The 20,149-nt window shown below is 41.8% G+C and overlaps 1 protein-coding gene and 1 long non-coding RNA gene across 3 annotated transcripts in view; one reads left to right on the forward strand and one right to left on the reverse strand.

The window, feature by feature from the left end:
• The first annotated feature begins 4,240 nt into the window (after window positions 1-4,240).
• LOC148054714 (uncharacterized) overlaps window positions 4,241-20,149 on the forward strand; it is a 47,893-nt gene continuing 31,984 nt past the window's right edge. For both annotated transcript variants that reach the window (XR_015706740.1, XR_015706739.1), the window contains exon 1: window positions 4,241-4,373. This is a non-coding gene — a long non-coding RNA (uncharacterized LOC148054714). The remainder of the gene's footprint in view (window positions 4,374-20,149) is intronic.
• SHISAL1 (shisa like 1) overlaps window positions 5,609-20,149 on the reverse strand; it is an 84,410-nt gene continuing 69,869 nt past the window's right edge. Inside the window, exon 5 of the mRNA XM_087767014.1 lies at window positions 5,609-9,594. Within this exon, the coding sequence (XP_087623140.1) occupies window position 9,594 (1 nt within the window). The 3' untranslated portion in view covers window positions 5,609-9,593. The remainder of the gene's footprint in view (window positions 9,595-20,149) is intronic.

The raw sequence follows: 20,149 nt of genomic DNA on the forward strand, positions 1-20,149 counted from the left end.
ACTGAGTTCCTTTCTTTTTCATCAAGGGAGAAGTAAAGCAGCAGACTCTGGGAACACATTAGCCACAGCAGTTTTCATAAAGCTCTGACTGAGGCCTTGAATTTGCTGTTTTGTTATGCACATGTCTTGACCTAGAGATTTTCTGCATCAAGGCATTAGAAGAAGTCCCTCATATTTACATCGATGAAGGCCCTGCTAGGAGGGCCTGAGAAGAAGACCGTGCAATATTCTGCAGGTGGGCGTTTTCTCAGTTTCGTCCCCCTGATACAGTCTATGGCAAGAAGTAGCTCAACCTTTTGTGTTATGCTCTCTTCTGTGAATGCCCTGTAAACTTCAGGGCCCATGCTGACCTGTTAAGATTTAGATGCCGCCAAATGTAGTCTGCCCAAGCTCTGTGCATGTTTGTCACGCCCTGCTTTTGTGCCTTGGAGCCGGACAGCACGTGGAAACCCATGAGTAGTTCTGCTGAAGCCAATGGCTTTCGGTACGCCAGGGTAAGTTTTTTGGATGAGAAACCTGGCTACTTTCCTGAAATGGCAAATCCTGCAGTTGCTTTGGCAAAAGCTTCATGTTTTTGCAGAAGCCCCACCCATGCCATCCAATTCCATATTTTCCCGTGAGTTCTGACATTTTCTTTGTGTGTTTCAGTGAGTAGCCATTTATAATGCTCATTTTCCTATAGCAGTTCTGGAGGAATTAGAGATACAACTTGTGCAGGCTTGAATGGGACGGCCGAGCCGATGGCTTGAGCTGGGAGATGGCACAGCAAAGGCGAGCCAAAGTCCAGCAGGCCTCAGCCAAGCAGGCTGAAACTTTCTGGGTTTGAGTCAGATCACTCTTAATGCTTTCAGACACATCCTTGGTGGTGCTCGCACGTACTGGGTGAGTGGCTACTTCTTTTGATCTGCGGCAGTCTCTGGATATTTGACTTTGTGGTGGGAAAGGAGCCTGGCTGAGGTATGCAGTTGCTACTTGGATACGTGCAAACAGCCGTGCTGACAACAAGAGGAGTTTGGGTTCCCTCTGGCTTAGAGGGGTCTCAGCTCACAGTTAGCAGACACGCAGCTTGGCCTTCCTTCAGACTCCGCTGTTTTTACCCTGCTCTGCTCCAAAGTTTATTTGCTGGTTGCCAGCTCACCGAGGTTTGTATCCTCAATTCATCTCAGCGGAGCCTGGGCAGCAGCAAAGCCAAAGCCCAGCCCTGCGGTACAAACAGGATAGCATCTGGACAGCAGAGTGTGGTTTTAAATTGCAAATGCAAAGCACGCACTTAAAAGTGTTTTTAGTTTTAACAACTGCTTCCTTCCTCAGTACACATGGGTGTTTCTGGCTCATGGGATAAAGGAGGGAGACACCTCGCTGCTGGGTGACGGAGTGAGGCATGGGAGCTGTGGTGGGGCTGGAAAAACACACCTGCAACAAGGGGAGACCTGGCAAAGGCAATGGCAGTGTTTCAGGAGCTGGGCCCTGGAGGAGAGGACAGCACGAGGGGCCCTGGATCAAACCTCGGGAAGTGGCCACAAGCAGTGTAGAAATTTGCCTGTAGCACCAGGCTGCAGGAGTTTATCACAGCTCTGACAGTCTCTTTTGGGAACAAGGCTTGGTCTAGAGCACGCTGGACCTCCAGATGGGCCCTGCAATGGGATCTCATCTAGGAGGTCTGAACCTCTAGTGACTACAAATGTGGGGCTGCAAGGACTGCAGGGGACAATGGGCATTTTGCACCAACTGGAGAGAGATGGTGAGTAAAGACCATGGTCCAACCAAAATATCCTTCATTTAACTGTTGAGGAGAAGAAGTGAAATGGAAAAACTGGATTTGCCCAATTTGTCTATTCCTGCTAACAAGGAATGTGTGTCTCTGCAAAAGGATGCTGGAAGCTTTAGTGCAGAGCAGTGCTAAGTAAGAAGATTTCTTAATATTGGTGATTCTCCCCTGTAACAGCATGGCCTGATTTCCTGTTGTCCGAGCACTGGGAAATGGGAGGAGGAGTTAAAAGAGGAAGATGCAGTGTTCAAGTAGTCCAAGTATTCCTATTTTAATTCAGTCCTGAATCAGTTCCAGTTTTGGGCACTTCAGAATGTTTGTGGTACTCCTCCTGTCGCTGTAAGGATGAAAAAGGAGCAGGCCCCCGGCCGAAGCCATCAGTTGATGATGTCTTGGCTGAAAAGAAAGCATTCATGTGCAGACTAGGAGGGACGGTATTTGAGAAGGTGAAGCAGTTGGTCCTTGCAGCTAGATGTTTTGCTTGCTCAGTGCCAGGAGGCACGGCTGTGTCTTGGGGAGGATGGGAGCACCTGCAGAGGTGTGAAAAGGCACCTCTTGCTACAGTTAGAGCAGTAGGTCGTTGTACGTGGACAGTGCTGGAAAAAGATATGAAATGGAGGAATGATGACTACACAGCACAAACAACAGAAGTCAACTCCTGTGCTGCTCGCCTGCAGCCCAGGAACTTGTAAAAACTTAACTGTGGGCTTAAGCAGTGCTTTTTATTCATATTTGTATGAGTAGTATAACAAAACTTAAAATCTGTGAGACTCATAGTATCACATGATTTCTTTTCCTAGGGTTTGGGGCTTTTTACTTTTTTTTATTAGCTAGAGATAAGTTGCTTTAACAAACATCTGTGCCATTAGCGAAAAGGGAAGGGTTGTGAAATGTCTTTGAGCTCCTATATCTGCATAATAATAGCAGATATAGCACAGGGATGCTGTGTCTCCTTGCTAGATAAATTCCTAGCTGGCTTTTTCTGGTGGCTGCTTAGAGCGTGTTCATTCAGGGAAATAGAAGGTGTATCATGTGGTTAAAATGATAATGGAGTTTATACAGCAAATCCCAGCTATCACTTACTCAGTGGAGGTGGTACTTCCTACTGTGCTACCACCTATGCCAGCAGCCTTTTGCAACATACGATCTTCTAACAAAATCCGGGCATGCTAGAGAAAGGTGGCTTTGCAGTGAACAGTTTGATATTGCACAATATTAGTTATCAGTGGTATAGTATACTTGATTTCTGTGTGAGAAGGTAATGGAGAAAAGAGCTGGTAGATCCTCTGCTGGGGAGCAAAAAACTCGAGGTCAAATGCAACATAGCTTTTTAGATGCTTCTAAGATTTGAGTTGTTTTCAATAGTCCTACATGAAAAAAGGCATTTTTCAGCAGTAACTATAAGGCAGTTAAAACCAAAAGTAGTTAAAAAAAAGTAATTTGGGAGAATGCCTTAAATTAAGACTGGATCTTAGCTGGCCAATAGGAGAGTATTCTCAAATATTACCTAGAGAAAGCTTTTTTTGTGTTTGATTGTTTGTTGTCAAAGCTAAGGATTTAAACCCAATTGTCACTGGTAGTTTTCACGGCGACAAAGCAGCTATTCGTGTTCAAGTGCTGTCACCCCTCGTGGCCCAGAACGTGGCTTGAGACTCCCAGCAGCTCTTATCAAAAACTTTCCTGACGCAGACAGCCTCTTCATTTTAAGTCTGCCCTGCCTTATGTGCTGGTTGTTTTGCACTGTGAAAGACTCAACAGTGAGACGAATAGCTCATTCCAGTGGGACAGCATTGCCTGTGATAAGGAGGTAGAGAGATGACTGAGAAATGTTATGTTAATATTCCCTAGTTTCAGAAAAAAAAATTAGAAAAATAAAGTAGGCTTGCACAATAGCAAAGGTAAGTATGCAGGCACACACCTCGTTTTACAGAGAGCGTGTTGCTTTAGTTTTCGTGATGAGCAGAGGCCACTGGGGAAGCGTGAACTGTGCTCCCACTGGAAAGCTGGGAGAGCACGTGCTTCAGGATTTATCCCCGCGAGTGCCGTCCTCTACAGTGGGGGTGCAGCAGGGAAGTGCAGGCGTCTCTAATGGGATGCTTTGTTTCCACTTTGTATTTTGTTGGAAAAGTATAAAAAAGAAAGGGGCAAAGGCTAGCTGGTGAAAGTGTTAGTGAAGAGAGGCAGAGGAGTTTCCCTCTTTCTAAGTGACTTTTCAGTTCTTTATAAAATCCTACAGATTCCTCATTATCCTTACAAATAAACACCAGTGACAGAATTGCCCTTAAAAATGAAATGATGAATTCAAATTTGAGAAGAGCTTGAGGCTCTGTGCAGTTCAGCTGTTTGAAGAAGAGAGTTGAAATTCTGATTGGGAAATTCAAGCCATTATACGCTGACACATGAATGCCCACACATACCTAATATATGAGTATGTTTCCCCCCCCCAGTCTCCATTTTCTGCACAAATTATCTGTTGAGAATAACTTGGGTGAGAGGGACAGGGTTTTGTTTTCCTGGCAGTAAACATCAAAACCAAGATGAATTTCTCTCCTTGTCCTTCTGTACGTGTGAACGACAAGCTGATCAGCACGCTCTCTGCTTTCCAGTAAGAATGATCACTTAATTCAAAGGAACTGGCTGTGGTGATCCTGTTTGTTTATGATTTGGTGATAATGGCTTGGTAATGGCAGTCTGTAAGTCACGATCAGCATTTTAACATCTTCTGTGGAAATTCCAGAGATATTTATTTTGCTCACTTGGTATATAAAAGCAGTTCCTGCTGAGCGTAATGTGTTGAATATAATTCTTACTCAATTACTAGAAGCGCGCTGTAAAAATTGTTGAAACTTGGTAAGGGAGCTGTAACACACCCAATATGTCTATTTACTGTTTCTCTATTCATTTGTCTTGTAAATTTAGCTGTTTTCATAATTGCAACAGTAGTGCGAGAAAGGGAGTGGGTTGTGATCATTTGTATTTTATGTATTTATGTGTTTTTAAAACTGCCTTTTGTCCTCTCTTTCTTTCTGCAATACGTCTCCATAAGTCTTAGCACAGTGGGATGTAATTGTAGTTTCTTACAGTTGCAAAAAACCTAAGAATTATTGAAGTGTTGCTTTAATGAAAATGATCCTTTTCCATTTTTGAGCTGATGTGTGTAGTTCTAGAAGCTGCAGGAATTAACTATGTTACATGAAATAACTGACATTACAAAGGATTTCACTGTCCAAATCTTTCAGCCTGGCAGGGGGGGAAAAAAAAACCCCAAACTCTTGCTTTTGTGGATTGTTGGTCTTGCCTTTTTGTACAGAGCAAGTTAAACTGTATTCGCCCCTGCTTCAGCTGGGTAGGTGGATCTCCGATAACGTCCGCGTGGGACAGAGTACTTTGTGTGTGGAAATCAAAATGTTGCTTGCGTTCTGCTCAGTTGCACGTTTGGCCTTCTCGGCTAGCCTTGCGTAGTGGAAAGATTATGTTTATTTCTTAGCAGTCTCTGTTCAGTATCTCACACTTCCCTCTTAAGTATCTGGTGTTAGCAACTGCTGGAACTGTGATGCAGACTAAATGAACTATGTATTTATTTATGCAATGGCCTTAGCCTTTTTTTTTGTGGTTTGGTTTTTTGGGGGCCTTCCCCCCCCCCCCCCCCCCCTTCAAATCCAAGCATCACTGTGCATTAAATACACTCTCTTCACTTCCCCTTGTATAAACCACTTGTATAAGCTACGGAGTATTGGTATCTGGGGATTTCCCTGCAGATGGAAAGGAAGCCATGAAATTTGAAGCTACTGGAAAAAGTGGAAACTCAAATCTCGTCAGCTATTCCAGACAGTCTTTGAAACATGAAAGCAAGTTTTATTACAGAGATTAGTTTACGTTACACTCATTTATTAAAACCTAAGGACATCTTTATAAAAACTACTGTATATAAAGACAAGAGCAGTGCAATAGCAGTGTAAAACACATTTTTGGTTTACTTGGCAATCACTTTAGAAAGACAACATGATTCATAATATGAAGTTAGAGAATGCTGCAAAAAATAGGACAGGATTAGATCAAAAACTAGATTAGCAAATCACTGGACACTGGCACGTATTGATTTCAAACATCGAGTGTTATGTAAACAGTATTAATTGTCAATGTATTAATAAAGAGTGAGAAATCACTGTAACCCTAGAATTTCTAGTTAGCTTAGCCTAAAATTTGACTGCAAACTATTAAAATAGACTATTGTACTGTATATATTATCTTCTTAGTAATTTACTATTTATGTAAAAGGACTAGAAGAAATGCCTGTCTTATACAAGAGAATTTTCAAGGCCGAGAAAAGATGTTTCTTCCTGGCGAGTGGGTGAGGTTTTGTATTTGTTGCTTTACTTTTCATACACCATCACTGGTGGCTAAATAGAACTGACTTTAAAAATCACTTTGACATGTTACTTCATCGCCTCTTCAAGTGGACAGATCTCGTGTACAAATTACAACCATAACAAAACTATTAAAACCAGTTATCTAAAATAGCTGCTACAATATGCTGAAGTATACATTAAAAGGCCAGATTGTTTTCACTCTGTGTTTTTTAAGATTGATAACCAGGCACGAAAGATGGTTAATTACAACACCAAGTCCTGCACAAGCTTTATAACTTATCTTTTTATGTTCTACGTTATACACAGCAATTATTAAGAAGTTGGACACTCACTTCTCAGTAAAACTGAAGAGAGAAAATGAGTTGGACAAGGAAGGAGGCTTCTGGAGCATGAAGGTCATTAACAGCCACTGAGACAGACAGCTGCCATTGTTAAATAGGGTGTACAAGGGAATGATACACTTCTGTAAATGTTAATTCTATATCCTTTATTTTTCCAACTATATCAGGATGAACATAGAGGAAAATATATTTCTTTTAGTCCAGGTCTTTTCTTTTAGAGAGATACTGTGTTTGAACCAGTCCCTTTCTGCAGAAATCATTGAAGAATTCATTGCAGTTTATCTGGTTCACCGTAACTGTGACCAGTTAAATGGAGAGGGACATCAGAGCACAGCTACACAGATGGTTGAGATGTTCAGGTGACTGTTTGTCTAGCCAGTGCTCTTCTACCATGTTCCAAATGCTAAGGGGGAAGGGCCGATAGTGATGGTTGTAGGGAAGCACGTGCGGTGCAATATTTCCCCTTAGTTTAAGGCCCAATGAGCATTAGTCTTATTCAGGATCTTATATTCTGCTAAACTAGAGAGGCTATCAGATGATTACAACAACACAATTGATGAACACTTGTTCATCAGCTACAACATGGATTTATCCATAAATTAATTGGTAGGCAAAATCAGAATTTCAGCCAGAGAGTATCTACCTTATATTAACTGGCTCTGTATAGAGAATAAAAGAAAACAAACAAAGAAAAAGCACATCAATTACAAGGTATACATGTACTAGAAGTAAAGCATAAAACTGCTCATTAATAACGCACAATTCCCAAAGGGAAAAAAACCCTTACAAAATACAGTAAGTCACACAAACCAGTATCTAATACAAATTCCTTCATGAACATAAGCTTTTTACAAAGCTCTCTGTGGTGGTCATCACCTCACAATGAAAGTAGGTGCTGGTAGAAGGTGAAAGGAGCAAACAGTTACTACAAAGCGCCAAGGTAAGACCGATTACTGTAGATACGTACTTTGTTGGGTGTCTGCAGGGGTTATGGATCTCGGAGCCGATGTGGGAGTGTGGCAAAGACATGATGCTGGCAGAGGCATGGATGGCATTGCTTCCAGCTACTTGGTTTCCTTTGCTTTTCTTGCAAGTTGGCACTAATAGCACCGCCTTACATCTCACAGGGTTAGCTCTCCCGCCACCAGGAGCACTGATGCTTTCTCTGCCGAAGCTCTCATCATCAAGGAGAGAGCAGTTTGGACTGTCTGCCAGTATCTGCAAGCTACTTATAGCCTGTCTTTGCTGGAGGTCCTTTTTGTTCCCAGCTGAAGTGCTTTGAACAGTTCTGCAATGCTCTGATGATGTATTCTTTTTAGAAAACTAGAATCTCTTAGGTTTAGTGTGAATCAAGGTTTAAAAAATACTGACTCCATTTTATTTTAAGTAAGTGCTACATTTCTCACAAGGTAAAACACTCCAGTTGCACTGTGGCAGCTCTGTTACGGCGCTACAAGTTCAGCTGGATGCAGAGGTGCATACGCAGGAGCTTCTGTGAAGAGTGAGAATGGGCCAGGCCTTAAGCTTACCTAGGACAGGATGGAGTCTAATGCCTGCAGGGTGGCACTCACACCTGTGCCATTTGAATTGTTTCTTACTAGCTGTCACCTGCCCTTACTCAGTGATACTTGGCATTTTTTACTAGTTGGTTTGCAAAGAAAAGGGGTACGCACGTATTGGGCCTTCTTTGAAGACTGGGCACTCCTGTGGTCTCCAGCTTTATTGGGTCTCCCAGCACTATTTATTCCTGCGTGGCTTTAGTCACGTACCATCATGCGCTCCGGTAGCCGCGAATTAGCTCAAATCACTCAGTCGTCTATCCCTTTTAAGTTCAACAGAAGACTAAAATTCACTCAAATCAAAGAGGTACAAAAGGAAAACTTGATTGTTCATTGATAAGGTGTTCCTCATGTTGGTTATACAGTAAAATATATGGTTATTTTAAAGTTATTCAGATTTGCAGGACAAAATATTAGGCATGAAGGATTAATTTGGCATTAGCATGGCTTTGTGTTATGATTTCTAGATGAACTCTGTTTAGCTGTCATTGCCAGGTTCTCCATCTATAGATCTTAAATAATTGAATTTCACAGGATTTGCTTATGTAATTGATACTGTATGATGTTAAAATAAACCTGTCCTGTGGAAAGTTAAGTCAAGCTATTGCAACCTAGTGACCAAGTACTCCACATACTTCTGTGGTATCATCATTGCCCTTCTGGCTTACAAATGAATTCTTAGATTTTTGAGGGGTAAACTCTGAAGCGAGTCAGTGGCTGAAGGAATTGGATTATTGCCTTGTAAAGCAGAGGGACAATGGTATTATTGCTTTTTAAATATATAGTTTGTTGATTTTCTTCTGTTTCTCTTTCAGCTTCAAGGAGTATGGGAGTGGAATGGGGTATCTGTGTTGGTTCTTAATAAAGCTCCCCTCTTCAGGAGGGTGTGTGAAGCTGAAGCCAAGATATGCTCAGATATTTGATGTCTTAGCAGAATCATTGCCAATGATCTTAAAATATGTATGAAGGTTGAAACAATTGCTATCCTGCAGTTTGACTCAATGAAAGGGCTTCACTTACCTTGTAATGCATATCACAATATGGTGAACAGTGATGGGGATTGCCAGCATCTACCCTATTGTGACAAAATATTCACAAGAGAACTTTGGAAAAACTCACATTCAGTATTCTGACACTTAGATTAGGCTCAAATGGCAATAGATGGATGGGGAGGCAAAGAAAAGTTATCTACCAAAGGTTTGTCTTGTGATCTTTTTCCACCTTTGTGTGGATTTGCCAGAGCAACTTAATTTTCTTCCTATTGAGCATTTCCTCAAATATGCTGCTTCCTTTCAGAGATAATGTTGTCAGTCTAGAATTAAAATATTGCTTACAGACTGCTTTCTTCTGGAGACTCTTTCTATATCGTTTGCCTATAGAGGTTGTCTGAATGGTGTTTCTCTTCAGATGACTTGCTCAATCTCCCTCTTGTAGTCTTTCTCTCTCCTGCTTATCCATCATTTTTTCAGCTCTTGTTATTTAGTTGATTTTCTTGAAAGCTGCTCCTTGAAGTCTGATCTTACCTCTCCCATCTTGAGGCACATCAATATAATTTTCTGGAAGACATAAACCACAAATATTCCCATAATGTTTCATGAGCACCCAACATAGAAGTATTTCCTGTAAAGAAAAACTTGTTGTTTTCTCAGTTGTGGGTTTAATTTGGGGAGGCAAGAAAGAGGAAGGAAAAGTGTGAGAAAGAAGAGGTGTTAGGAGGCCTCTGCCTTCCCTCATTGGCTCTATTTGGACCAGTGTGAGCTTGTGTGACATGGATGGTTGCATTCTCCTCTTTTCTTCTATATAGTCAGAGTGGGAGGCTAACCTTGTTTCTCCCTGTTAGTATTAAACTGGTCCTGGTTCTGCAAAATATTAATCACACAGTAGGCGTGCAAGTTGCTTATTCTTACCTGTAACCTGGGGGAACATGGAGTGCTGCCTAGCTCCTGGGTCTGGGTGCACACCTGAGGTGCTGATGATGTGCCAGGCCAACCCGTGGGTAAGCATCATCAAGAGGGAACCCTGGGAACTTAGCAGGGAGGGATATAGAGCCTTGGCTGCTGGAGACAGCAAGGCTATATGCTACATGATAAAAATCAGATTTCACCCCAAATCCTTCTTTCTATATGTATGCCAGTGTACCCATTCCACATTGTGGTGTTGTCTACTACCTGTGAGATGAAAAGATCAAATACTTGCCTGAAAAGGTGAAAGGGGAAATGCGAAGAACTGCTAAACTCTTCCATTTCTACTGCTTGTAGTCTACTCTGAAAGTACAAAGTGCAGAGGGCTTCCTTCTGCAACCATAAATTTACTTTGAAGTAAATCTTATTTCTGTGGATAATCTCACTGGAGCTGTTTACTTGAGTAAAGTGTGTCTCTGACCATATGGTAAAGGCCTTTATCAAATGGCATGGCGTCTTCCTATTGCATTCATTACCAATGAGTGTAGGCATCAGACCAAGCATAGGCTGCTTACTCTAACCCCTATTCCCTTCATATGATGAGAAAATGCACTTCTATGTCCACATATGTAAACGAGTAAATATTATATTCATGTGCTTTCCTCACAGAAATGTTGTGAGTATTCGCCATTTTTTGTTTGCAGTGCCTCCTGGACATAACAGATGCTTTAAATCTGCCCATCTTCACCTTCTGCAGAGTGTGTGTGTGTCACTGGCTATGTGATCTGTCCGTATATGAACTATGGCAGCATGTAGGTCAATTGGCTGAAAGCCCAACTAGGGTAAGGTTTGAGGTAGACCAAGATTACTAATCATAATAATAAATTAAAGCAATGCATCTTTTTGCTCAAGCAGGCAAGCATAGTGGTATGAATGCAAGCTGCTGGAGGCACAATTTGGTATCCTAGTAGCAACAATACTTAATTAACTTCTCCCACCAGGGTTCTTCGCATATTGGGTATTCCCAAGTCTATGTGCTATATTATACATATTACATGCCATTAATGTATAAAATATAAAGAAACATCTAGTTTGGACAGCAGAACATCTGTGGGAATCAGCATGTTGGAGGTTATTTAGTGTTTTACCCATCAAATCTATTCAGTATATGAGGCCTGAGTCTCAACTTTCACGTCAGCATAACTCCGCTGAAAATGCAGCAGTGAATCCGCTCGGAAGTGCAAGGTCGGGTAGGCAGCCACCCGAGCTGTAGCTCAACTGTATTATCTTAATTCCGATTTAGGCATTTCTCACAGTACTGTTAGCCAGGGAGGACTGCTGAGCAGAAATATGCAATTCTCTCACAACTAACTCAGAAGATTTAAGCCTTTACCCAAAACTCAATCATCAAATGAAACCCATGTCAAGGTTAGACAGTTAATTGCTTTCTAATAATCAAATAGCCTAGACAGCCTTATTCATGTTAGAAATACAAAAAATTACTTTGCGTTGTTTTGTTCTGTCACTGTCCTTTTCTGACGTTTGTAGAAGTGGATACTAACAAAACATGCAAACCTGCCTCTTGTGAGGTCTGCAGGCAGATGAAGTTTAAAACAAGTTGTTTATATCTAGAAGAGAGTCTCCTGAGACTTAGTTGTAACTAATTTAAAAAACACCTGGGGAGAGAAAAACTGAAGAGTATGAGCACATACCACGTCTTGGAGCCACCTACGTCCTTCACAGCACCTTCAGTTGTTTCTTTTCACTCTTCTGTAGAGTGCTATGTGTGCTTTAGCTCAGATGAAATGCTTTACTAATCTACAATCTGCAGAATTTAAATCCCTAGATTGTTTGACAGGATGCGGTTTCTTTTAGCTATTTATTTATTTTTAAAGAAATGTTTAGAGATGGAGCAGGTAGAGCAGGCGTTTGTGTGCTCCAGGACAGAATGCAATTTTAAATGTGTCACACCCATCAGCCAGTTACTCTTTCCCTGTACCTGAGAGTCCCAAAGTTGCTCCTGGCCAGATCCTTCTTCCAAGGTCAATGTAAAATCAAGAGTGTCACCAAGGCGGTGTAAAATGAGAGCTCCTGGATCCAAAGACCATCGGAAAGTTTACGAATATTCGTATGCAGCACAGAAGATAAAATATCACTCATGCGAGTAGCTTCAACTCTGCCAGTTCCCCTAATGTGTGTATAAAGCTATGGGAGAACGAGTGGGAGGATGTGAACAGCAGAGCCAGCAACGCATAGACCACACTCAGCTCTGAAAGCCTCTGACATCAAGTGTGAAGTATTCACTCCACGTTTTCCGAGCTCCTGGCTGAGCCTGGTGCCGAATCAACAGCTTCTGCCTGAAACCGAAGCCCGACAGGACAGATGTCAGGCTGAAAGGCCCTCTTCCTCTAGTGAGAAGCGAAGTGTGGTGTGTGACTGACTGATTGATGACTGGACTAGTAAAGTTGAGAGGTACTGCTTCAGATCGTTTTGCAACAGTGAGATCACTGAAAATACTTGCATTTTCCTAAGACAGACAAATGCTAATTTCCATGTGCAGTTAGCCAGCGTGTTATATCTGCATGCTTGGCAACAGAAGCCCTGTATTTGTCACTTGTGGTCACTTCTACAGGATTTTAATTTATTTAGAGCTGAAGTGTGTGCTCTGAAGATGGCTCAGGTTGCTCCTACTCACTAGCAAAGGTTACCGTCATTGTGTAGCACCCCAGATCGCCATCGCTCCTCTACCTGCCTGCTCAGTGAACAGCACCCAGTCAAGCTGCATTGATTTTCATTGCCCGGCAAGGAAGTAGCTAACTAAAAGATTGCCTCCTTTTCCACAGCAATGACTTTGCATGGCGGCTTAGTTCCGCTGGAAAAAATGACATCCATTAATAATGAAGGAATGATTCAGAGCCTCTGGAGACAAGTCTTTTTCAGGGACTTTTGTCATTTTCTGACAAATGAAGTAAACAGTTGCTGCATTCACCGTTCCAGGGCCTCTTGCTAAGTTAGTGTTCACATAAAAGTGCCATCAATCACCACAGCCTCTTCAGACCTCAGATAACAAAGCAAACGGTCTCCGCAAATGTCCAGATCTCGCTCTGGCATAAAATTGTATTACACTGATCTAAGCAGACCTACATTGATCTCTGCCTGTTGACGTTCTGCTGCAATGCCTTCAAATCTGGTCACGCTGGGAGTGGAAGAAAAGCTTTTGCTCTCTCTGTTCATCGGAAAAGCTTGGATACCAGGCTAACAAACAGCTTTCTGCAATAAAGCAGCCCTTGGCGGATACACCGATTATTATAGGCAATAGGAATGTCCTCCCTCCCCATAAATGGAAGGACAAGGGAGGACAAAGCACAACAGACTAGATTTTGAAAAAAGCCTCACAAGATTGAAGGGAAGGATATGAGAAATGAATTGCAGAACAAGCACCAAATGAAAAGCAATTCAGGTGTCTAAATATATTACAAACCAGAAAGGAATAGAACATAATCTAATCCCTCTGCCTGTGGAGTCTGCCAAAGAGCAGGGAAATAATTTTCATAGCTTGGCATCTGTACACTCCTATGTATACACAGTATATAATGTTATATCCAAAATGTATGCTGAAAGGCTGCTCGGGTTACCAAGTCTAATTCTTAAAAGTTGCAAAATGCCAGAATGAATGCTGCTGGTGCAATCTCAGTTTGGCCCTCTTGTTTGCGTGAAAGAAAGCAGAACATCTCAGACTTTTTAGGTGGGGCTCGTCATCTTTTTTTCTTTAGGAGAACGTCAAAATAGCTGAACGATTCAGGTTTTTCCAATGTAGGGGAAACTTCAACAGCAACAAAAATTTGCTTCAGGTTGGCTCAATCCTGAAGAGGTCGAATGTTTCAATTTTTTTGAATTGATTAGAACACTTCAACATTAAGCAGTGGCATTGGATGTTGCCATCTTGCCACAAAGGAGCGGTGGTTTGGCCCCGATTTTCATCCCCAGGCTGAGTGATCTTTTACTGGGTTACATCGCTTTTGATGCAGCACAAATTCTCCTCTGGTCTAGCTGTGAAATGCGTCATGGCATCTGCATGAGGTCAGAAGAGAGGACTGCCTTAAATGGTGGCAAATCAATTTTGTTGCAGCCATTATGTAAAATGACCACCATCACGGGTAGCCATCGCTAATGTTTCTAAAATAATAGCTGGCTCAGCGAAGATAGACATCTGGTGCTTCAGAGTTTAAACAAAACCCAGGCACTGGAAATTTTCAACTTGAAAAATGGACTCTGAATTTTCAACTCCAGTGGTATTTCTACTGTAGCTGACAATTCTGCAAAGGTGGAGAGAAATGTCAAAATATGTTTGAAAAAGAATACCTCAGGAAGGTGTTAGGGCTTAAACAGAATAGATGTGCAACACATCCCAGATTCATCAGAGTTAAGCAACCCCTTACCTGCAGAGCTAAGAGAAGACAATGGAAATACCTGGGATGTGTTAAGAATGAAACCAGAAGCTTCTGCCCTGGTGGGTGCACTCTTGGTGGTTGGGGGATGCATAAATGGGGCAAAGTGAGAGAATCCCTTTGCTAAGTATTCAGAAACGTCTGGGACGCTTCTATCCACCAGTTGTTAAGAAAACCTGTGGGACTTCATAACAGACCCATAAGCCCCAGGGAGGCACGGGACAGACGGGCTTGTTAAATCTTGATCATATTCCATGGAGACATTTTGGAGGGGTTCCTATTTGAGGGCAGGTACCAACTGTATTAAGCTGGCGGCCCATGACTTACCTAGTGCAGGCGTGAATGTCAACTGGAAAGGTTATTGCATGCTCTGATTAAGCATAGATAGAGAACTGTGAACCACAACTAGCCCGAGTCATGGATCCGGGGTGTAACACCAGAATGCTCAGGAGATTAAGCCGTTCCCTGTCAGTTCAAGAGAAGACTTTCTCAGCAGGATTTCTCTGCCCTGCTGCTCTTTTGGAGGACATAACCTACCCTTTTTTTTATCATAGCTTGTGAATTGCTATCCTTATTTAAGAGCATCAGGCAAAAGATAGGTCGGTTGCAACAGTGAGTGGAAGAGCATGCATTTAGCTGGTGTCTTCTGGAAAGACGAGGCCTACTTACAAGTCTTCTGCGACATGCCCTGAGCAGTGCTGGGATATGCTATGTGCTGCAACATACTCAAGGCTATCAGGAGAGAAAGCTTTTGCTGGGGTGGGTTAAAGATTATACTAAGTTCACAGTAGTCCTACTGAAGCACCAGAAAGCCTGCTTTCTATAATTGATGCTGGGAAAGCCATAATCACATGAGAGATGCTGTCTGCTCCTATTGTTACTTTGAGGTGGGAAGAACCATTTGGATTATATGAGTTTCCTTTGGATTATGCTTACAGCAATGTATTTGCTCATGCTACAATGCATTAGCATCAGTACAATGCATACTGGATGAGGAACAAGAAGTCAGGCACAAGGCATGAATGGGACCAGCCCAAAAGTACAGGTGGAATAGGTCCCACCTACCAGTCACTGGAAATGGGGCTGCATGTTACCTGTCAGACTGTTCTCCTCCCTTCCACCTGGGAAATACAGGTGGCAAATAGGCATGTGCTTACTTCCATTGCGCATTCAGAGCAGAACAGCCAGTCCGTGTTATGGAAGGTAATTATCACCTAAAGGCTTAATATGTTACAAAAGTGAATGCTGTCAGCTGTCTTAGATATTGGAGCATTGTAGCAATATATTCAAGAGTAGCAATGACTGAATTTTTAGAATTTTTAGAATGCTGAGAAAGAGTTACTAGGAAAAGTTCAAGTGCACAAATTATGAAGCAGTGCAATTTTTAAGAAATTTTTATTTTAATAATTTGTTACAAGTGTTGGTAAATCTGCCTTTTAAATTGCTCACTTAATTTCTTAAGAATCTCGCCTCTTTTAGCCTGGACTAAGCTTGTATAACTCCCATAAGGACTGGGGGATATAAAACAAACTGCACTTTACATCACTGCTGAGAGCTGCTCACTGGCTTTACAGGAGCTTTAGAAACTTTGGGAAGAACTTGCGTTCCCAGGGGGTAGGCTGGCTTGGGCACTTGTATGGGAGAAGGAGCTGCTGGTGGATGGCAGGTACCTGCTGGCCAGGTCCTTGGTTGTGCTGCTCTCCTGCAGACAAAAGGCTGGTGGGTCAGGGGAGGTGCAGGGGTACTCTCCATACCAGAGGGACATAGAGCAACTTGAAGTATTTACACTCTACTGCTATTTATTTCCTAGCTAAATCTAAACTCAAGGCTAAGACCTGCTAATTAATGACAGCCAAGCCCCGCAGTGCTGTCACACCTGAGATAAGGTTACTCACACCAGTGGAGGGTCTTCGTTTGCCTCTTTAAATTACTTTTTAATTTCATTCTATGACTTCTTGTTGCTAATGTAGAGTTCAAAGATGGTTTTCAGAGGAACACTTTGTGTATAGCTCGTGTTTGGGCTTCATACTGGTGGGTCCATTGGTTCAGTCTTGTGTTTAGGGCAGCGCTCTGAGCTGGTAGCCAGAGAGCTGGGAAACAAATTGCAACCAGTTAGAAATTGCTTCCCAGCTCTCCCCTGCAATGAAGCACCGGTGCTGTTTTTGGCACACCATATGGTCTCGTTACCGATGATCTGGCTGCTTTTTTGGTAAGTGAAGCCTGGGATCTGCTTGGATCCCAGGTCTGTCTCACAGACGGATGCGGGAGGAGACTTGGCACTTGGAGTGAGCCTGGAGAGCTGCTGCAGGCGAGGACTTGCCTTCCCCACCTCCTCCACCAGAACTGTGGGTGTTGAAACAGCAGCTGGCTTAACTTTTGTTATGAATATGGCTGCCTGGCTAACAGACCAAAGCTAAGAGAGAAAACGGGTTTCCTGTAGAGTTTCTGGAATATCTATAATTCTACAAATTAAATACGTCTTTTGTCCCATCAACTGGGTTGGGTGGGAGAGGAATGAAACCACACAGGATACAATTTTCTCTGTTTTTTACTAAAGGCCATATTTTACAATTCTCACTTACAAAGAGCAGTGATGTGAAACCAATAGGGTTGCTAACATAAATAAATATTACTTACTGTGAATAATGGTTTCTGAAGTAATCCTATGCTTCTGAAAGTCAAGTATTTTTCAATTAGTAGCCATGTTTTTCATTTGATAGTTCCTAAAATGGTTGATACTCCTGAACACAGTTCTGGAAAGTAAAAACATCCAGTTCTCTTGGAGAATTTCTGAGGTTTTTTTTTAAAGGAAATATGAAGCATTCAAAGTTCTGATTTATGAGTGCTGCATAGAGGAACAGATGAAGTTTTGAGGACATAAATTGAAAGATGATCACTGAAAAGCTGCATGTGTCTTCCTTCGCTGAAGCGTTGCAGTCTGATTTTTAATGACCTGAAATGTTTTCTTCCTCCTCTTAAGGTTGTTTCAAAAAAATACTCAAAACACCCCGGGGCCTTCCAAAGCATCTTAAAAGTGTGGATGGCCAATTACAAGTAAAACTGAAAGTGAGCTGGACTTATTATTTTGCCAGACATCTATGAAATCATCAAGTCACTACCAGGGTGCCTGAATCACATGCGTCACTTGAGGCTGAAATTCATCTGGCTGATTGTTGCCAAATTTTCCTGTAGGCTAATGTGTGGCAACCATTAAATAACTGATACACCTGAAGGCAAATTAATATGCATGGTTCACCTCCCCTGGTTTTGCTATGTATACAGTTTGAACTGCCTTCAGTTTTTTTCAAGACTGCAATGAATCACAACGCCAAACTTAATAGGGCTATCATGTAATGAACTCAGACTTCTTGTTCCACTTGAGACTGTGCTCACTTTCACATATTTTCAGCTAACTGGAGTGACCAAATAGCTTTAATTGCATTCCTGTCATAGAGGAAGATGACTTGAGATATTTAGACATGGAGAGGCCAAGAGGAACTATTGCTAGAGGCAAGATATAGTATTTGTTTGCCTGCTTCTTTATTGTCTGGGGCAGGCATGTTGCTTTGGAAAGGAGATTATTGCTATGTGTAATTTAATGGCCTAGATACTATAAGTGAGTTTCATCTCACCTAACTTTAGACATCAAAATGGTTAAATGTCTTCAGAGAGTCACCTCAGGCTCCATTATTGTCAACAGAAAGCAACAGGCACCTCTGCAGAGCTACTCTCCTCCTCCTGGGATAAGTGTCAAGTTGGGTGAGTGACGCTGCGGGGACTCCCCCTTGTCCTTACTGGCTCCAAAAGAAACGGACGGGTAATCAGTTCAGGTGCAGGTGCTTAGAAGTCCCACGGCTAACTTAGGGAATGAGTAGTTCCACTGCCTCCAAAAACTGAATTGTAAAAATGTGTAACACTAGGATGGATTTCTGTTACCATCATGTTCAGTCTCATACTGCCACATGCAAATATATAATCTTCTATGTAAATATATCCAACCCTGTGCTATTTACAATCCAGTACCACTAAATGGAAGTTGTTCTGTAGTTTCCATATTCTGGTTAGAAACCTTCTTCCCTCATGTTTATTCATGAGCAGATTTGATTCATGTGTTTAAGACCTATAACACACTAAAAGATTTTGATGGAAAAACCGAGGCCTGTAGGTATTTCCCCACCTACAGCTACCTCTGGAAAGAAAAGCAGCTTCTTATCCTACTTGTGGATGAGCAGTCTCAAAGATATTTTTTTTTCCCTTCTTTCTCCAACTTTCATTGGCTGAGTGGCAGGAAAGGTGCATCCCTGAGGCTTGTGACTGTAGCACCCCAAGAGAGCATTCTTTGGAGCAGGGCTTGATACTCAATTTTTTTTTGCATAGTGAAATCTCTTGGTACTGCTGTAAAAGCTTTTAAAAAAATCAGTGAACCTTTGAATATTTCTGCATCAGTGGTAAGGACTGAATTATCTGAATGTCTCTGATTTTCAGCTCATCCCAATTTCCCAAAAGCTCATGTTACCAGCTTTCAAAATCTGTTCCCACAAAGGGACTTTGACATACCTAAGATACTGAAGTATTCTTCACATTTGCTGAGCTCTTATACAGCAGTGTCCACCCATACATCTAAGATCCAAGAGAGCACAATGAAAAGTACAAGAGGCTTTACAAGAGCATGCCCTTCTATGTAAAATTCAGGTATGTGATATGAGAAAAAGGCCTCCTTTCATGCTGGCTGACAATTTGAATTTAACAGACCTGCTACAAATTGAAAGCCAGGTTTAAAAAGCAAGCAGTAAAACCTGCCATGTGATTTATGATGTAGCTTGCTAGGACACTGCCACTCCGTCCTTACGCCATCTCCTAATGCACCCAAAAACTTGACTAGGGATATTTTAAAAACTCCAAAACTTTGGTATAACAGTAGTGCCTGATTCAGAAAGAAGAGCAGTTACAGAGTGTGTCCTTTTATTAAGCCTTGTGACCTCTCATTTTTTTGTAATTCCTTTGCCATACAGTGACCAATAATTTGTTTGTAAATGAAGGACGTAATTTAAAAGGATGTTTATGCAAGCTATACTCAGTGTAGAGTATCTTTACTCACGTGGATGCTCAATTCCAAGTGTTGTAACAAGTCTTTGCAATTTACAGCTGAGGTTAAATGCAGCTTTATCATACAGGATGATGTATATGGTTTGTACCTTGACATTAATTGAGCTGTACAGAAAAGTTAGTAAGTGAAGGAGAAATGTGGCCATATGTAAGGAACTATGTGCATATACGTATAGTTATATGAGTACACATGCACGTGTTTATGTATATATGTGTATATATGTATCATTTATTTATCTGGCCCACAGTTTCTGTATATAACCTCCCACATTTTATATATAACTGTAGCTTAGTTTCTTGGTAAAATTCAAGAATGAACTACTGAGCTAAACAGAAGTAGGCCACCCTACATCAGGCGACTCTCCTGCTCCTTTTATTATCTCTTTTTGCCCCAGTGCTCTTTGCCACCTTGGCATCAGCAAAATTCAATCTATTAAGACTGCTGCCTAGTATGTCCTGAAGTCCAACAGAGGATAAAACCAAACACATTGATGGAAATTGAACTGTTGAAACATGCTGAAAGGGGGGAAAGGGGTTAGTCAAACATTAGATTAGAGTGTTTTGGTACCATTTGCAGAGCTTCAAGGTGCTGACTTCTTTCAAGGCCCATGGAAGTCAATAAAACCAAAAGCCACTGAGATTTCAGGGGATTTATG

This window comes from Nipponia nippon, unplaced genomic scaffold, assembly GCF_047370975.1.
Source record: "Nipponia nippon isolate SJK-2023a ecotype South Korea unplaced genomic scaffold, ASM4737097v1 scaffold_3, whole genome shotgun sequence".
Classification (NCBI taxonomy): domain Eukaryota; kingdom Metazoa; phylum Chordata; class Aves; order Pelecaniformes; family Threskiornithidae; genus Nipponia; species Nipponia nippon.